The sequence below is a fragment of the Pyrus communis genome, chromosome 4 (genome assembly GCF_041283825.1).
Source record: "Pyrus communis isolate YQ-2024b chromosome 4, ASM4128382v1, whole genome shotgun sequence".
NCBI classification, from domain to species: Eukaryota; Viridiplantae; Streptophyta; class Magnoliopsida; order Rosales; family Rosaceae; genus Pyrus; species Pyrus communis.
The window spans coordinates 1,801,941-1,819,457 of NC_142568.1; the positions used below are offsets into that span (position 1 = coordinate 1,801,941).

Sequence of the window (17,517 nt, forward strand, 5' to 3'; positions counted from 1 at the left end):
CTTTTAAGCATCAACGATCATAGTCTATGTTTGAGCCATATGATTATAAGGATCATTATCTCTTGGAAGTCTTGTCTTATCAGGCTCTTCTGGGTTGATTTCGTCCGTAAGCCCTTCCGGGCTCGCAGAGTCTTTCTTGGGTGCCTTGATTTATGTGATTCCATCACGTGAGGCGTGGAGAGTACCTAGCCTGCCAGAAGTATCTACCATAATATGCATGATTTACGATGAAACATCCCCTCTTGTATATAATGTTAACCCACACGAGAATTAAGTGCTACCCAAACCCTAAGAGCAACTCCTAATCAACTAAGTCTGCTTTGGTACACAATTAATGTCATCCCTTCTACGACCAGTACATATTTAGTTACCATAAAACAATCATTAAATAATAAATTAGTTTCCAAGTCATTTGATAACATTAGTTAGGCTGGTTTGGTATTGCTGTATTTAAAAAAAAAATTGATTCTGCTGTACTGTGAGAATAAGCTCATTTTTGCTACTTCACGTTTTCAACTTTTTTTCAGTCAAAACTGTGAAAATAAACTATTTTTTAGTCTTTACCAAATATATTTTTTAATTCAATTTTTTTTAATATTCACTTTTTATGGAAGCATTGCAGTACCAAACAAACCAGTAACTTTTGCTAAATAGTTTGAGAAATAATTGACTAGTATTCAGGACCAACTTAATTAATAGGATTCAAAGACTTCAAGCGGCACAATATCCAACTCGCTCGCCACCTGTCTAAATTATTGCAAGGACTTCGCTGTCGTTTGTAACATAAAGAAGTCTTTGCCTTACTTCTCTGACGGGAAGTAATATTCCCCCAGTCTTTTTATCTTTTTGCATATTCTTATTTATTTTTATTTATTGATTCTCATTTTATTAGTTTATTTTAAGATTATATATGAATAAGATTATGTAGGAAGAGAAAACGGAAATGTGAAATTTACTTTCTTTCTGTGACTCGTCACCATCACAAAGTGTTGTCCACATTCTTTCGAATCGAATTTGAGATTTTCTACAACTAAATATAGACAACTACCGCTAAACCAAACTCTAGTTGGTTGAAAGAAAAATCTGACGCAAATCACCCACCCCTTAAAATCTAGTAGGTTAAATCATTTTAAGCATTTTTTTTGTTTCTTTAACAAAGCAATAGGAATTTCTACTCAAAATTGTTAGTTGATGATTTATAGAACTTTGTGTTTATGATCAGAACCGTTCATACTATAATTTACTCTATAAAGATTGTCCCAACGAAAAATTAATTAAACTAAATTTGTTTAGTCATCGAATTGTATTAAAACATACAAACACAATTGGTAAAAACATTACAAACCTTGTATGTATTTACTACAATAAATTGATTAAATGACTTAGTTTTAATTCATTTTCTACAAAGATAATCTTTGTTGTGTGATTCATAATATGAACGGTTTTAATCATAAATAGAAAAATCTATAATTCGAACATAGAATTTTGAGTAGTCAAACATTGTCCTATTTTGTTGAAAAATGTGAAGGTTACTCCAACCCTTACCTGGACAGCAATGACCAAGACTGGTTAATTGAATCATTTGTTTGGATGTCACTGTCAATTGTTCGTGTCAGTCAATGTGAGATCGATCAATGTGAATGAAAATACAGGCTTCGTATTAGTTTGAAAACATTTTAGCAAACCCTTAATTAAGGAGGTGCATCGATAGATCCATACCAAACTTTTGGCTACAAAATCCTCCACCTCCACCGTCACTTATGATAAGATTGAGCGAGGGCATGATAAGATAGAATTCGTTAATTCATAATCTTGAACCCCACTATTGTCATACGATAGTTTATCTTTTGTGGAACGCAGAGTTGAAAAGACTCATAAAAATATTTCAACTTCTTTTGACCACCATCTTATAATTCATCAATATTAAAAATCGAACTCCAGTGTAGCACTTGATAGACTTAGTTTTTTTGCTTATATGAACGGTAAATCAATGAATGCTGCATGGGTTAACGGATTCCATAAGAAGACAAGTAAGAATTTTTAATTTAAAAGAAAATTGATATTTTACTTTTAAAAGATAAATACAAAAATGATATACATGACAACAATTTGGCGTCTATACAAATAAAATCAAGTCCTTTATGTGTCATATAAAAAATTGACATATAGAGTAAATGATGTAATAATTTGTAACTTTAAAAGGGTAATATATGTAATCGAGCATTTTACTACTACTATAGTTTTTCTTTTAAAAAAAAGATCAGTTGGTGGTTTCGTCGTTTATCTTTTCAGTAGCCAAAAAACCTACAGATGTATTTTATCCTCTTTGTGGCCATCATCGTGTGATTCATCACGTCATAAATCAAACTCAATACGTGTCTTATAAAATACTAGTCCGAAATTCGTCTCGCTACTACTATTGTTAAGGTTACTTATTAGGTAAATAATGGCTGGATTTTACTAGACAAAGAGCATATTAGAGATATCTTTTGCAAATGTTTGGAAACTAGATTTTCCACAGACAGGCTTTGCTTTTTTTATTTCCCTTCAAAAAGATGACTAGCTGGTGACGAAAACTCGAAATCAAGATAATTCAAACGACGACAGCCTTTGATGGAAAGTTGCTTTTATCGTTGGGAGGGTATCAATCGACGTCCCAAGTTCCTCTTCTTTATTCCTTTTTTTCTTTCCACTTGTTTATCCATTTAGATTTTCTTTCCATAATTTTCTAAAGTTGTTCGGATTGTAAAGTTCTCTGTGATTCCTCAGCCAAGTCAGAACTTCACTGCTGCCAACCTGGCCCACTGGTGTTCCTTAATTTCATTGCTAATTAAAAAATAATCAAACTTTTGAACAAAAATGATAAAATAAAATAAAATAAATAAACATTTAGGAATTAAGAAAATAACAGTCTACATGATTGGTTTGATTTTCTGGGCAGTGAATTCCAAAGCTCTCAAAGGACTTTATGCTGCAGCTAAGAAATACATTAATTTATTTATCTTATGTTGGATTAAGTACATTTTCTGCCATCAAACTTTTAGGGTCTGGTTTTAATTTTCCCACTTTACACTCTAATCTTTTAATATTTAACCAATTTTACTTTATACCTTATCTTAGGCTAATCGTCTAGTTAACTGTTATTATTATTAAGAGAAAAGAAATAGTTTGAAACTATTATAATAATTTAAAGAAGCGAGAAGAAGAATCATCACGGAGTGACCTAGTGGTTAGGAACAAATTTCATGCCCATATTTCACGTGGGACGTCTTGTGTTCAATTCTTAACACTGGTGAATCATACGATAGTGGTCAGAAAAGGCTGAAATGCCTTTGTGAGTCTTCAAGGCCCTGAAAATGTGGATTGCTGTGGCAAAGCCACCAGCTGATCGTCTTTTTAAAAGAAAGAAAAAATGTAGGAAAGGGAAGTTTCTAACCTGGGATACCTCCTATTTCACTAAAATATTAGACCACATGCAAACGTTAACTGCTAATGTGATAGCAAGAGAATCACCCGCAGAGTCACTTACAACAGAACGAGTCTCATGTATCGTATTGTCATGTTAGGACTAAAGGATTAATAAGACAATATACCTTAAGACAAAAAATAATTCATAATCATGAGTTGGACTTAAGACACCATCTGTCCCTACTTAACAGCTGTTAGGCCACAAGTTACGCAATTTAAGTAATTTTAACAATCATAATAAGATTATTATATAACAATTCCGTTAAAATTGTGGGCCCCGTCATCAAATTATCTGCTTTCCAGTTTCCAGCACACAAATGAAAGCAACCCTGAGAGAGAAGGTGGGTAGGGGCAAAAGCAAGACAGAGAGATCAGGCATTCTCCAATCCTATTGGTTGTTGAAATGGTGGTTCCAAGCCCTTGCTTTTTCACTTTTCATTTGTCAATCCATTTTCCCATCAACCAAACAGGGCATAAGATTCTCCCAACAAAAAGAAAATTACAACAACAAAGAATTTACACACAAAATAACATGAACTAAGAAACATAATGATAAATGATTTCCGCACACTATGTTTTTTCTTGTGTGCATTTCTTCCGCTCGTATTTGTTTGTTAATTCTTTGAGTATTCAATTTAACGGCTGAAAATAAACACAAATGTGCACAGAGAGAAAAAATGCATCTCGGAAATCACTTCCCGAACATTATAACGAATATGAGTAATAATATTTATCAAATGGTAAGTTTTTACCCCTCCAACACTCATGCTACCATGCTACATAATCTGAAAAATTGGTCTTATGGAATTGTTGCAATTAGTACTAGAATTTACATTAAAGTGGAATTCTCCAAAAGAATGAGTTGCTGAATCAATCTGCCAATCATGTTGAAAAGAAGAAACTGTTATTTTCCTCCAGGGGCTAAAGATCCACTCAAACTGGAACTGCTCTGTATATACAGTTATTTCTGTTGATTAAAGCTCTACTTTCATCCGAGCTGAAGCCCCTGAGCCTGCAGATAACACAAAATGATGGATTAAACGTTGAAACATTCGATCCCGACAATTTGACGATTGCAGGTTATCTTATAAAAGTATACTTTATTACCATGAAAACTCTCCTGCTGAATCTGGCCAAAACCCATCTGCACCACGCTTTGGAGGTCATCCTCGAACAATGTTGGCATCTGGAATATGAATTTTTTTGAGTAAGCCTTGAGAAAACGAAAGCGAAGTAAAACTATTTCATAAAGGTTTACAGAGCCAAGTTTTTCGGTTAATTACTTGAGATGCTGCTTCACCAAATCTGTCAAAAGCAGGCAATTGCATGCCGTGACTTTGACGCAGTGCGGAACTTAGAGGGTTTGCTGGAAATTGTGTGTCTGTCGCACTAGAGATGCTGCTGCTATGTAAAGGCGGCAGTTGCTGGGGCTGGTATCCGAAAGGGAATGAAGGCACAGAAGAATCTAACTGGTACAGCGCATTTTGTAAAGATCCACGAGACTGAATGATCTGAAATTTGCGTTGGAATATATAAAGTTAACGTTCGTAACTACTGGCAAATGCATCAGGATTCGGGATCAATGCCATGTGACAACGTAGTTGAAAAATCGGTAACTTACATCCTTTGACAGAAGAGCCTCCATGTTCAAATCCATCCTCGGATTCACAGTTGACAACTTCATAGAAAGAAACTGAGCCAACAAAAATTCAACCAACACAATTTAGCAACAAAACTATGTGTTGCGATCGCAAAGTAGGAAAGGTTGAACACTGAGACAATCTGAATTTACCTCAACCTGGCACTGCAACGACTGCACATAGTTTATAATTTCATCTAGCATCACTGCTTTCCCGGTCACCTGACAAATTTTTTTTATTCATTGTCCAATTTAGTACTCTAATTCTCATTGTTTTCGACATCAGTTTCAGAACGAGTAATTAAATCACTTAATTAAACTCAAATATGAATAATTTAGGTACCTTGTTGCAACCAGGAACAAGATCTTGAAGAAACTTCATCCTTTCGCTAATTTTCTCTCTTCGAACCTGACCAGGTAACGATGATAAACAAGATTTAGCAACAAAAACTTTAATCCAAAACCAAATTCCAAAACAACAAAAAAACACAAATCCACAGAACAGAGCATTGAATTTAAACATACCCTTTCTGCAAGACTATGGCTATCAGTAGCTTGACCCCTTCTGGCTCTGACATGGATGTAGTCCTTTGGAGCCTCAGGAGTCTCTGAATTGGCCTTTGTCTTTGCCTTTGAAGTTTCCTTTTCTTTCCCAGAAGCTTCATCATTTTTGCTTTTCTTGGCATTTGGTTCTTCTTTTTCTGCCACAACCTGCAGAAAAGTAGATTCACTCATTATTTTTACAGTTTACAAACAATTCTCTACAGAAATTGACAAAAAAAAAAACTAAAAAATTTGGGTAAAAAATTGGACAATTGGTGACAGAATTTAAAGTAATTACCTTGGCATCTTTAACAGAGGGAGATGAAGAGGAAGCTTTGGCTTTTCCTCTTGCAGCAGATTTTCTTTTCCTTGAATTGGTAACAATTTCAGCTTTCACACTCAAATCCCCACCTGGGATCTGCTGAGAAACTGATGATCCCTCCCTGGAATCACCCAACTCACCATTTTCCGGCGTGGAGGCCCTTGAAAACCGGCTGATGAACTTCTTATCAGGAGCTGAATTCCCATCAAGGGGAGAGCTTTTGTTGGTTTCTTGAGCAGCAAGTTGAGATCCAGCAGCAACTTTCAGTGATTGGTTGCTGGAAACTCTTGAAAGCTTGCGAGAGTCAATCCTTGCCATTGATCTGTAGGCCAATTCAGCTTCATTCAAGTTGAATTGGCCACCAAAATTGCCACCAGCACCAGCACCGAAGCAGGAAAATCTTGCAGCCCTCTCAACAAATCCAGGGTCTGCCTGAAATTGAGCCAAATTTTCAATTGGCAGACTGCCTCTCTGTGAAGAGTTCAATGGGGTGCTATAACATGAAGTGTTAGTACTACTATTGTTGTAGTTGCTAGAAATGTATGAGTGCGGAGATATTTCTCCTGAATTGGAAATGCTTCCTAATCTTCCAATTAATTCTCTAATCATATCTCCTCCCTCGCCGCCGTTCCCCGCTGCGGCGATGGGGGAAGAGACAATGGAGCTCAAGGCAGATTCAAAAGGATCGGTCTGATCCAAGGAATTGTCCCAATTGGCATTAAAAAGTGAATTGGGAAGTTGCTGGGGAGCACAATTGAGCTCATTGGACTGCATTTCCATGGAAAACCCTGAAGGGTTCCAGGTGGGTTTGGCTAGGCTGCCCTTTTCCATGGAATCAAGGAGGGTTATGGAGCTGAATCCAAGAAAAAAGTGAAGATCCAGGTGAGAAGGTAGGGAGTGGGAAAGAAAACCCAGAAATTTCTTGGGAAAATCTTCAAGTGGGTGGCTTTGTTTGAGTACAAATAAGGAAGGAGAGAGGTTGGAACTGTGGTTGCTGCTATCAGAAGGACAGGATATGATGAAGGTGATGTGGTGTCCTTGTTTGTCACTCAAAATGTGGAGGAAAAAGCAAAAGGAAAGCTTAAAAGAAGGTGGGGAGCGAGTGAAAAGAGAGCAAACAGAGGGGGAGAGAGACGAGGAAAGTGGAGATGAAGCAAGGCACATAAAAGAAAGGAAATTTCTGTTTGACCTTTCAAACATTTAGTAAAACAATGAGATATTTATAATCATTTTATTTATCGTTTTTCTAGTCCATACGTATGTGATGAAATTATGCTAATGTCTAAATGGAAATTGACATCTTTATACAAGTTTGCGGGATAGAAAATGAGCATGAGGAATAGGCCAATAACCATGTATTTATAGTATTTATACGACGTATTTATATTTACAACCGTGTATCAGTCGGTGGACCGTTGAATGGGTGGGAATGCAATGCCATCAGGACCTCACTCAAGTCTCAACGAAAAAGAAAGGTCTGAATATTTTCAATTTTATTTTTATTTTTTGTTTTTCTATTTTTATTATTTTTTACCTAAACAGTTTGATAATTTTTTTTTTTTTTTATCTAAACAGTTTGATAAAATTTTTTCAAACTTGTGATCTATAAGTCAAGACCGTTTGAAATCATATTTTTACAGTCCAAAACATAACTTGTTAAAATGTCAATAAAACCTCATTTATCAGGTGCAAAACTAAAAGTATATGGTAGAATAACATTGTAGAAGTGTATTTTGATAGACGATGTTGTTAGACTGTTAATCTAACTATTGATCATATTAGTTTTTTTTTTTTTTTTTTTTGTCAAAAGATGTAAAGTCTTAATTAGTGGCGGAGCCACTAAGGAAACATAATGGTTTTTGGCCTATCCTGCCTTTTTTTGCTAGTATAACAAATGTTGTTACATATCAGTCTAATACCTTAAAATTCAAGTGTGTTCTCAATCCAAATTTTGTTCCGTTCTAGGCCAAACCTCTTTTCTCTCTGTCCCTCTTATTGCGGTGCAGTCTTCACTTCCTCTCCTTATTTTAACTTTTCTTTGGCTTTAAGTTATATATATTTTTTAAATTCTTGCTTCTTTTTACATCATATTTGAGTTTATGGGTTTATACAATGTTTTTAATTCCATCTAATAGAAGTTGTAATTCGAATATGCTAACGTTTTACACAATATTTAATGTTATAATATAAACACATATTTACTAAACAAATCACTGTCACTCTGCCACTGTTTGTTTGTGTTAATCATCAATGATTAATGCACCTAGGATTTGTTTAATTGTTCTCATGGATTCATAGTTAAAGACTAAGCTATGTAATTAGTGGAATATTAATTCATTATAATTTAACTGATCTTTCACTTTTTAACCTTCATTTGCCAAAGTGGTGGGACCTCTCTGGGTTTGTGTTGTGCATGTGGACTCGTAGTGGGTGATGTGGACGAAGCCTTTGTCCATATCTGGTTGTCTGTGAACCACTTAAATTGAATTTGATGATTTCCATTGATTTATTTTGCTGGCCTATCTCATATAAATTATGGGTTTCGATCTCTCACATATCAAGAACTTAAATTTCCTAATTCTTAAGCTTCTAACATTAAGGTCCAGAAATGATATAAATTCGGGTGATATGTGAAGATCAAGAAAAACATTAATAAACTCTTTAACTTAATTTTTTTCTGGGTGGAATATTTTTTCAAATCCAGTTTTAACGACTTGTGTGTGGTCCACATTTGAGGAATTTATTCTCCCCCACCCTCTTTTCCTTCTGTTCAGTATTCTTTCCATCCAACTTGAGTTAAAATCGAGGGTGCTGGATGGAGTGGGCCAGACAAGATACAGCCCACCAACTGCTTATACGGCCCAACAAACTAACAGATCGAAGTACTGTACAAAAGATCAGATTTCTTTTCCATTTTTTATTTATTAAGAGGATGATGATCACTTGCACCACGACGATGTGAGAAATCTTAAGTTCGATCCATATGAAAAGTGAGCTTAATATTAAATTATTATTAGCCCATTGTATATCCATATCCATCATCGTTGTATCTCTTCACCAATAAACTTTTTAGGCCTGAATAGCCCACCACTAGCATTACAAATATTGCCCTAACTTACCACTTAATGCTAGATGTTCGTTTTATCACAAGAGGCAACGGTGACAGTAAAGGTGGGATTCCCATATATAAGTTGTATATTATTTTGTAATTTGTCCGATGTGTATAATTTATGTGGCACTACTATATTGGATTTGTGAGCCCCCACATGTGACATCCCACATCGCCCAGCACATCGCCCAGGGGAGTGATCCTTATATATATATATATATATATATTCCCATCGCTACCTAGCATGAGGTCTTTTGGGAGCTCACTAGCTTCGGGTTCCATGGGAACTTCGAAGTTAAGCAAGTAGCGCGTGAGAGCACTCACATGATGGGTGACCCACTGGGAAGTTCTTGTGTGAGTTCCCAAAAACAAAACCGTGAGGGCGTCGTCGGGGCCCAAAACGGACAATATAGTGCTACGGTGGTGGAGCGGGTCCGGGAAGTGATCCGCCCCGGGCGGGGATGTGACAATTTGGTATCAGAGCCTAACCCTGGTCGTGGTGTGCCGACGAGGACGTCGGGCTCCTAAGGGGGGTGGATTGTGACATTCCACATCGCCCAGGGAAGTGATCCTTATATGTATATTCCCATCTCTATCTAGCACAAGGCTTTTTGGGAGCTCACTGGCTTCGGGTTCCATGGGAACTCCGAAGTTAAGCGAGTCGCGCGCGAGAGCACTCCCATGATGGGTGACTTACTGGGAAGTTCTCGTGTGAGTTCCCAGAAACAAAACCGTGAGGGCGTGGTCGGAGCCCAAAGCGGACAATATCGTGCTACGGTGGTGGAGCGGACTCGGAAAATGGTCCCCCTCAGACCGGGATGTGACACCACATATGTACCACATCTAATAAAATAATTGATGAAACATAAACAGAAGGATCAAATTGATATGCGGATATGAATGTTACGGACAAATTTGTTCGATTTTGAAAGTGATATATTGTAACATTTGCTATAAAAAAATTTATGAAAAAAAAAAAAACAAACTGAATGACAAACAAAGCATTTTTGCCATTTTTTGAAAGATTGTACGGGAATTTACAAAACACTACTCGAAAAATTAAGGTATTATATAGTTCAAAATTTATTAAAATATAATAAACTTTAGTTTGAAAAAAAACATTATAAGTTATTGTTCACAAGATATAAATTTAAAGTTTTCCCTACAAAGTAACTTATAGGTAATCCTTTCGTTTTCATTTTTTAGTTTTTATTTTATTGAAAATTAAAAACTCATTTAGTATTTACTTTTAATTTTTTAGCTGTCTTTGCTCAAATGTAGTTGTCTCTATTGTGCCCGAGGAGATGTCAAATATAACTCATATCAATGCGAGAGGACGATATAATTTGTAATGAGTCCGTTACCTAATTATGACTTACCAATTATTACGACGTAACTTTGTTGTGAAACATCAAGATTAAACATTACACTATCATATCTAAGGGACATGACTAAAAAAACCAAACAAACTAAGACATATCGTACCATACATGATGCAACATAATTAAACCGTTTAGATCCTCATTTTATGAATTTATATATGGATCGCAACTAATGTTTCAAAAGTAAAAACTATGAAAAGAAAATCTGTGTAATCCGCGCAAATTTTTAATATTGAATAATAGTTAATCATTGATAAGGGTGTTTTAAAAACTCAAGTTGCTTCATATATATATTTTTTTGATCAACAAGTTGCTTCATATTTAAAAGTTTCACTCAGTTCACAAATCATTAAAAAAAATAAAGTTTGATTAAACCACACATAACCATATGTACAATTAAAGATGCTAAAATTAGTCAACCGACGGATCTTTGCACCCAATCCCAAAACGATACTCTTATTATTCTTTTGTCCAAAAAAAAAAAAAAAAAAAAAAAACCCTGCTGTTTGTTCAACTTGTCGTGGTAAAAAATGCATGCATGTAAATTGTCGTGGTAAAAACCACGGTTGATTGAACTGATAATATCGTTTTCTTTCTTAAATTAAGATTTAGGTTCGAGTTCCGTTGCCAGTAAATTGTTTTATTTAGTGATTTGTAAAAACTAAAAGAGAGACTAAGATCCCTCTATAACTATAAGTCCTCAAATAGACTTATAATATGTAGGATATGTTAGAGTAATGTTGAAAGCGATCAAGACTTTTCAACTAAAGTATTTCATCGAGCACATGATGCGCATAATAGAGTCGCACACAAGAAGTAAGAAAAGGAAAGACAAATATAATAAAAGAAATAAAAGTAGGAGGAAGATGTTGTAATTTAATTTGCCCTATTTATAGAAGTCACATACAATATACAAACAAATATATAGAAGTTTTGTTGGAGTCAAAGATAACCAATAACATTATACTGGCTCTGGCCTTGAATATATGCCGCCCACCGAATATGATATATATCTGCTGTATCGGACCTTGAAGCTACATCCCTGTCGCCCACCATTCCGCCATCCTCTCTCTCTCTCTCTCTCTCTCTCTCTGGGTGTAAACGCTAAACCGTGTGTTGTGTCTAAATTTTCAAAACTTGATACGAAAAAAAAGAAAGAAAGATGCCTCTGCAGCGTGTCGGCAAATATAAATTCATGCAATGCAGAGCCTTCTCTCTGATCTAACGTGACCTTCAATCATTGATGCACACATTCATATGCACCTCCCTCCTCCATGCTATACAGTTTTATATTCTCAGAGAAACGTGTGTCGGTTTCTGGTTGGCTCCTGGGGCACGATGGTGCAAGTTCATTAGACTATATACTTTATTTAATTATTTTATCCCTTAATTAATTAAAAAGTAATATATAAGTTAACAGTTAGCTAGCAGTTGTTTTAGCTTTTGTGCTTTATTTACGTCGTTTTACAAAGATACAAGTAACTGAGTCTTCCAATCCAATCAAGCTTTGAAGGAATCAATACACACACACACACATATAATGCAAGGGAGGAGGGGTGGTTAGGTTAAAGTTAGGGTTTGATCGATAATTAAGCTTAGTACTTTGATTTTAATATGAGTAATGTTAGAGAGACTAAATTTGTAGACAAAGTTTTAAAAATTAAAAGACATAAAAATTGATGATTGATTTATTACTTATATATTGATAAACATGTTTATTCTTATTGGTGATACATAATTTAGTTTGCAAATTTAATATTCATAACATTACCTTATAATATTGTTTGCCTTGTAAACTTTTTATTTATTTATTAAGCTTGAAGTAGTTTGTGTCAGAATTTTTTACATTATTTTTATGACAATTTGGTTTGTTTTTTTCAATTCGTTGGTAGGTTTGCTTTTCTTGGAAGAGGGGTCAATATTCGTTTTCAAGGAAGCTAGATAGTTGATGATCTGTTGTCGGCAGAAAAAGAAAAATGCAAAGGAAATTTTCCTAAGACTTTTTATAGATTCTTTGACGTTTTATAGATTCTTTGACGTTTTACAGTTTAACGTCAATTTTCATACCAATATTATAAAATACTGTGTCAAAAACATGAGGTGACATAGAGTTTATAAAGAATTTCACTTTTAATAAAGTCACCTTAGAACTTCTCTAACAAAAATTAAGTACTCAGTGTTGAGAATGAATCATATGTTGATGAGAGGAGCGATCTTTATGGGCTTATGAGTAAGTTGGACTACTCTCATATTGCCAATTAGTTTTACGATGGAACCACAACTTTCTATATGGTACAAGAGCATGTTGTCCCACATGTGAAGCCAAACGACCATACGGGCTCCACGTCATCCCGTTGTGTTATCTACGTGTTAGGCTTGAAAATTCGTTACATGTGAAAGGATTTGTTGACAATAATTCTCATATGGATAAGAGAAGGGACTTTACATTAGCTATAAATTAAGTTGGCTACTCCTTATTGCCAAGCATTGCCAAATTATTTTGAGAGTCAAGTAGGTTATTGAAATTTCAAGTTTTCCCTTGTTGAGTGGGACAATTTTTGGGTTGAGGAATGGAAGCCTACGTTACGGGTTTAGCAAAGAGCCTAGCCCAAAGCATAGCTAGAGACAGAATTGGCCCTTGCCCAGTTGATCAAAAGAGTGGCAATTCAGTTTCTAAAGGCCCAAATTTTTTTTTTTTTTCTTTTTGGTCGAAAATTAATATAACATAGTAGAAGAGTATAATTGTTTTTTTTATTTTAATAAATGATATTATCTACATTAAAATGATGGAGAGTGAAGAGTTTAAATTTAGAAGAGTGTTAAAATTTTAGGATCTGTTTGGTGCTCTACTTGAATTCAACTTTTTTAATTATCGTAACAAAAAACTTAAGGACAATAACGTAATTTTACAAAATAAAGTTTTGCTGTTTTTTGTTTAAGCCTCATCTCAAGATGATTTTATCATCTCTAATTAAGAAAAAAAAAACCTCTCTCCCTCTCTCCCCACTCCCACGTTCTCTCTCACCCACTTCCACTCTCCTTCAAATTTAAAAAACAAAAGTAAAAAATTTCACACTTTGTATGTGTGTGGGGGCATACACTTGTATTGATGAACAAAACCCAAAAAAACCAAAAAAAGAAGAAACGAGAACATTGAATACATTATACGTTGTAACTGCTGCTTTGCTAGCTCAAAAAACTAGGTTCAATGAATGTAGCCAAGATATAGTGATATACATCAATTGACGTTACTTATCTGAGTAAATTGTTAGTTGGTGTAGTTGTCGTGTATCAGTCAGTGACACCCTTTAACGCACACTAGTTCTTGCGTTCCTGAAAACTGACAATTCCAGCTAAGACCTTCCTTCCTCTTTTAAAACGCAAGTCTTGCCCTTCACACGACCACACAACGCAGCGAAACAGAGAGTGAGAGCTTTTGATAGGGAAAATAGTTTGTATTGGGGATCGTTACTGGTTCATATTATCATTTGAAAAGATGTTTCCAAGAAGAACATGGTCGCAATTGTTGTTGCTGAAGTTAATCCGACCGAAAGTAGTATAAATGACGGGCATTGCATTTGGTTCGCGAGAAGCTGGTTCTTGTTGTTGTAATTGTTCTTCAAGAACCAACTTCTCGCGAACTGCTTGTCTCAACTAATCCTCCTCCGTATCCATGTCGGGTAAGCTATCCTTCGCCTTGTGTCCGTCTAGTAGCTTTTCATATTACATATTAATTTTTGGGCTTTCTCAAAGGATTTTTTTTTTTTTTTTTTGGAAATAAGATATGTTCATAAACAAGGGTGCGAGGAATAAATTGACATCGATGTCTTTTCCAAACTTTGATTAAGGAGTTTCGGTGTCGTCATAAATAATATATTTATTCAATTTATAGGTCATTATTTTTTTTTTTATAAACCAAAGTGCTAAATATTGAATTCCAAAATTTATTCTTTCTTATTTCTTTTAGTTAATTAACATTATAAAATATTTTCGCAGGTTTTGGCTCAACTACAGCAGCATGATGTACAATTATGCTGGAGATACATGGATTAATATTCTGTTGTTTAAAGGTGATCGGGTCAAATCCTACGTGAGTGATTCATGCACATCTTTAGAATATATACCACCATATCATGTTAATTCATTCAATTAATTTCTTGCTGGTTTAACATTTGCGCAAGTTCGTCAAGCTAGAAGGGGTGTTGTGTGACAAATAATACATTTAACAATGCACAATCTCGTCGGTTTGCGTTCAAAATTACCTTATCATCCTTCGCAGAATTTTAGGATTGAATTGTTCGTTGTACCGTGAGTTATAAAATATCTTAACCAAACAACATAGAACACCACGGTCAACCTTGACTTTATAGATGTAAGACTTAGTAAAAATAATCTAGATGATGTCTAAGATGAAGAGGATTATCAAACAACGGAGTATAATAACAGCAACATTGGTACAGCAGCGACTCGAGCCAACAATTAAGGTCACATCAACGTTGTTGTTATCATTCACCGTTGTTTAATGATCTTCCTCAACTTGAGTCCTTGCCACACAAATGTTGTTGTTTTCATGCTCTGTTGTTTGATGATCCTCTTCATTTTGGACACCATCTAGATTATTGGTATTATGTCTTACATTCATAAACGCCAACGTTGGCCGCGATGTTCTCTGTTGTTTGATTAAGATACTTTATAACTCGTGGTACAATGAACAATTCAACCCCAAAATCTTGCAAAGGATCATAAGGTAATCTTGGGTGCAACTGGACGAGATTGTGCAGTGTTGGATGCATTATTTGTCACATAACATCCCTTCTAGCTCGAAGAACTTGCAAAATGTTAAACCAACAAGAAATTGATTGAATGAATTAACATGATGTGGTGGTACCTATGAATAGTCTTAGATTTGAATATCATGGATATATATTCGATACCAATTTATTAACTTATTTTTTAAGTGTAAAAATATCATTGTATATCCCCAATGTTAATATGAATGGGTAGTTCCTTTTTGAGCTTATAGGACACTAAGTTATACACATGTCAAAATCACAAATTTCTTGGGTTTTGAAGGCTTGTAAAAATATTACTCTAAATTGTAGTCCATATTTTCTAGGTGTAATATGGATCAAGTTCGGATTAGATCAGCCTAGATTGAGAAGAAACTATATAAAAATCTTGAATGCTAATGTAAATAGTTATGAAAATGTCAAATTATTAGCGAGATGGATCAAAGGTCCATTTTTACTAACACCGATATTATCCTTAAGTTATTAATTACCACTTGCACAGTTTGACAAGTGTGGGATTTTATCATAAAAGACCTCGATATTAGTTGGAGGGAGATTATGATATTTAAACTCTTCTTTTCTTAGAGATATGGTCGATGTGAGATATTTTCACACGCCCCCTCACGTGGAATCAAATTAGTAGGCCACACGTGGGAGATCCATACATCGGCACCCACGTAGAGCGAAGGGAACTCATCTTAATTGCAGTGCCAAGGGAACCCACACATCATGTGGGAGTACGTGCCTACTTTCTGACTCTGATACTATGTCAAATTATCAGAAGGATGGGCCAAAGATTCACTTTCAACAACATCGATATTGTTCCTAACTTGTTATTTACTACCTGCACAGTTCAATATGTATGAGATTTTATCACAAAAGACCTTAGTATCAGTTAGAATAAAGGTTAAGATATTTAAACCTTCTCTTTTTCTCAGAGATAAGATTGTTATGAGATATTTCCACACAAAATACAACCTAGATATGCTCATGTAAACCTGTTGATGAGCCCCATAACCCACTTGCACGTGAATTATGTTCTAACAGGCTTCATACACACATGCAAGCCTAATACATACAAATTAACCACGTACTAACCTTTTTAGAGTGCTTGGACTTCTGTATTTTTGGGCCTTGCAAATTTAAGATGCACAACATCTCCATCCACTTGATCCTGCCGCGCAGTGCAGCATCACTTGCTGGAGCATTTTCTTTTTCAAAACTCATAAGAATTTCGAGCTTTAACAGTTCAGACTTGGCTGTAGCACGCGATGAGTTGTTATTTGCACCTTTTGATACTATTCTTTGTGCTGTGTGAGATAACTCGCTATATTGAACCATGGAGGATGAGGTTGGATTACCCAAATTTGCTTCCCCATATGCATCAAAATCAACATCTCGTCGTCGAGCATCAGTGCTCCCTCTCTTCAAATAATATTTAGGTGGTAAACTCGACAAGTCTAACCCCCTGAAATTCAAATTTTCTGCAAGTACAAGTTACCAACCGAGTAGAAGGGTTATATGCAAGTGACCTCACTGTCCGAGCCCCTGAATTCTCAACTATATATATATATATATATATCTCCGTGTTACTCCATCGTCACTTTCCAGTTCCAACCTTAAATCTACAACCTTCTGAAACTCCGAAAACACATGCTTCAAGTTGTTTGCAGCATTTTGAAATATATTCCACAAGCAAAGCCGATGGTGAGAATCAGTTAATACTTGACTAATTGCAGCAGCAATCGCAGGGCCTTCATCTGTAGAAGTGGTTTCCGGTTTTTTTCCTCCCCATATATAGCTTGTAAAAATACATTGAACAAAACCCAAACGTATAATATTACTATGTTCTTCAGTGTCGCTACAACATTTCAAAACGAATTAATTTTTTGTTTGTCAAAAGATGAATTAATTTCACTCTCGTGTTTTTCCATCAAGATGGTGGCATGCAGCATAATTCAGACGAGAGAATTTTATTTATTTTCTTAAAAAAAAAAATATAGATAAAGCAATTACAGAAGGCACAATACTACAATTCATATTGCTGAGATGCATATCTCCATCCAATGCCTATAACTCACTATTGGTACATGAAGAGCAATGCAACAAGTGATATATATAGGCCATCTATGCAAATGGATCTTTATTTTTTGAAAAAAAAATAGAGATTAGGTGTGGGACTCACTCCACATCGAACTTTAACGATTTGAACCGTCTATTTTATTAGTCTCAATTCATAGATCATCTATGCAAAAATTCAATTC

At 35.2% G+C, this 17,517-nt stretch overlaps 1 protein-coding gene across 1 annotated transcript; it reads right to left on the minus strand.

Moving 5' to 3' along the window:
• Positions 1-4,173: 4,173 nt before the first annotated feature.
• On the minus strand, positions 4,174-7,306 carry LOC137722385 (transcription factor bHLH62). The gene is made up of 8 exons (XM_068461372.2): positions 5,949-7,306; positions 5,633-5,818; positions 5,451-5,516; positions 5,261-5,329; positions 5,090-5,161; positions 4,752-4,979; positions 4,576-4,654; positions 4,174-4,480 (listed from the first exon to the last, which is right to left on the minus strand). The coding sequence occupies exons 1-8, from the start codon at positions 7,170-7,172 to the stop codon at positions 4,443-4,445; spliced, it is 1,962 nt and encodes a 653-aa protein (XP_068317473.2). The 5' UTR covers positions 7,173-7,306; the 3' UTR covers positions 4,174-4,442.
• Between the last annotated feature and the right edge of the window lie 10,211 nt (positions 7,307-17,517).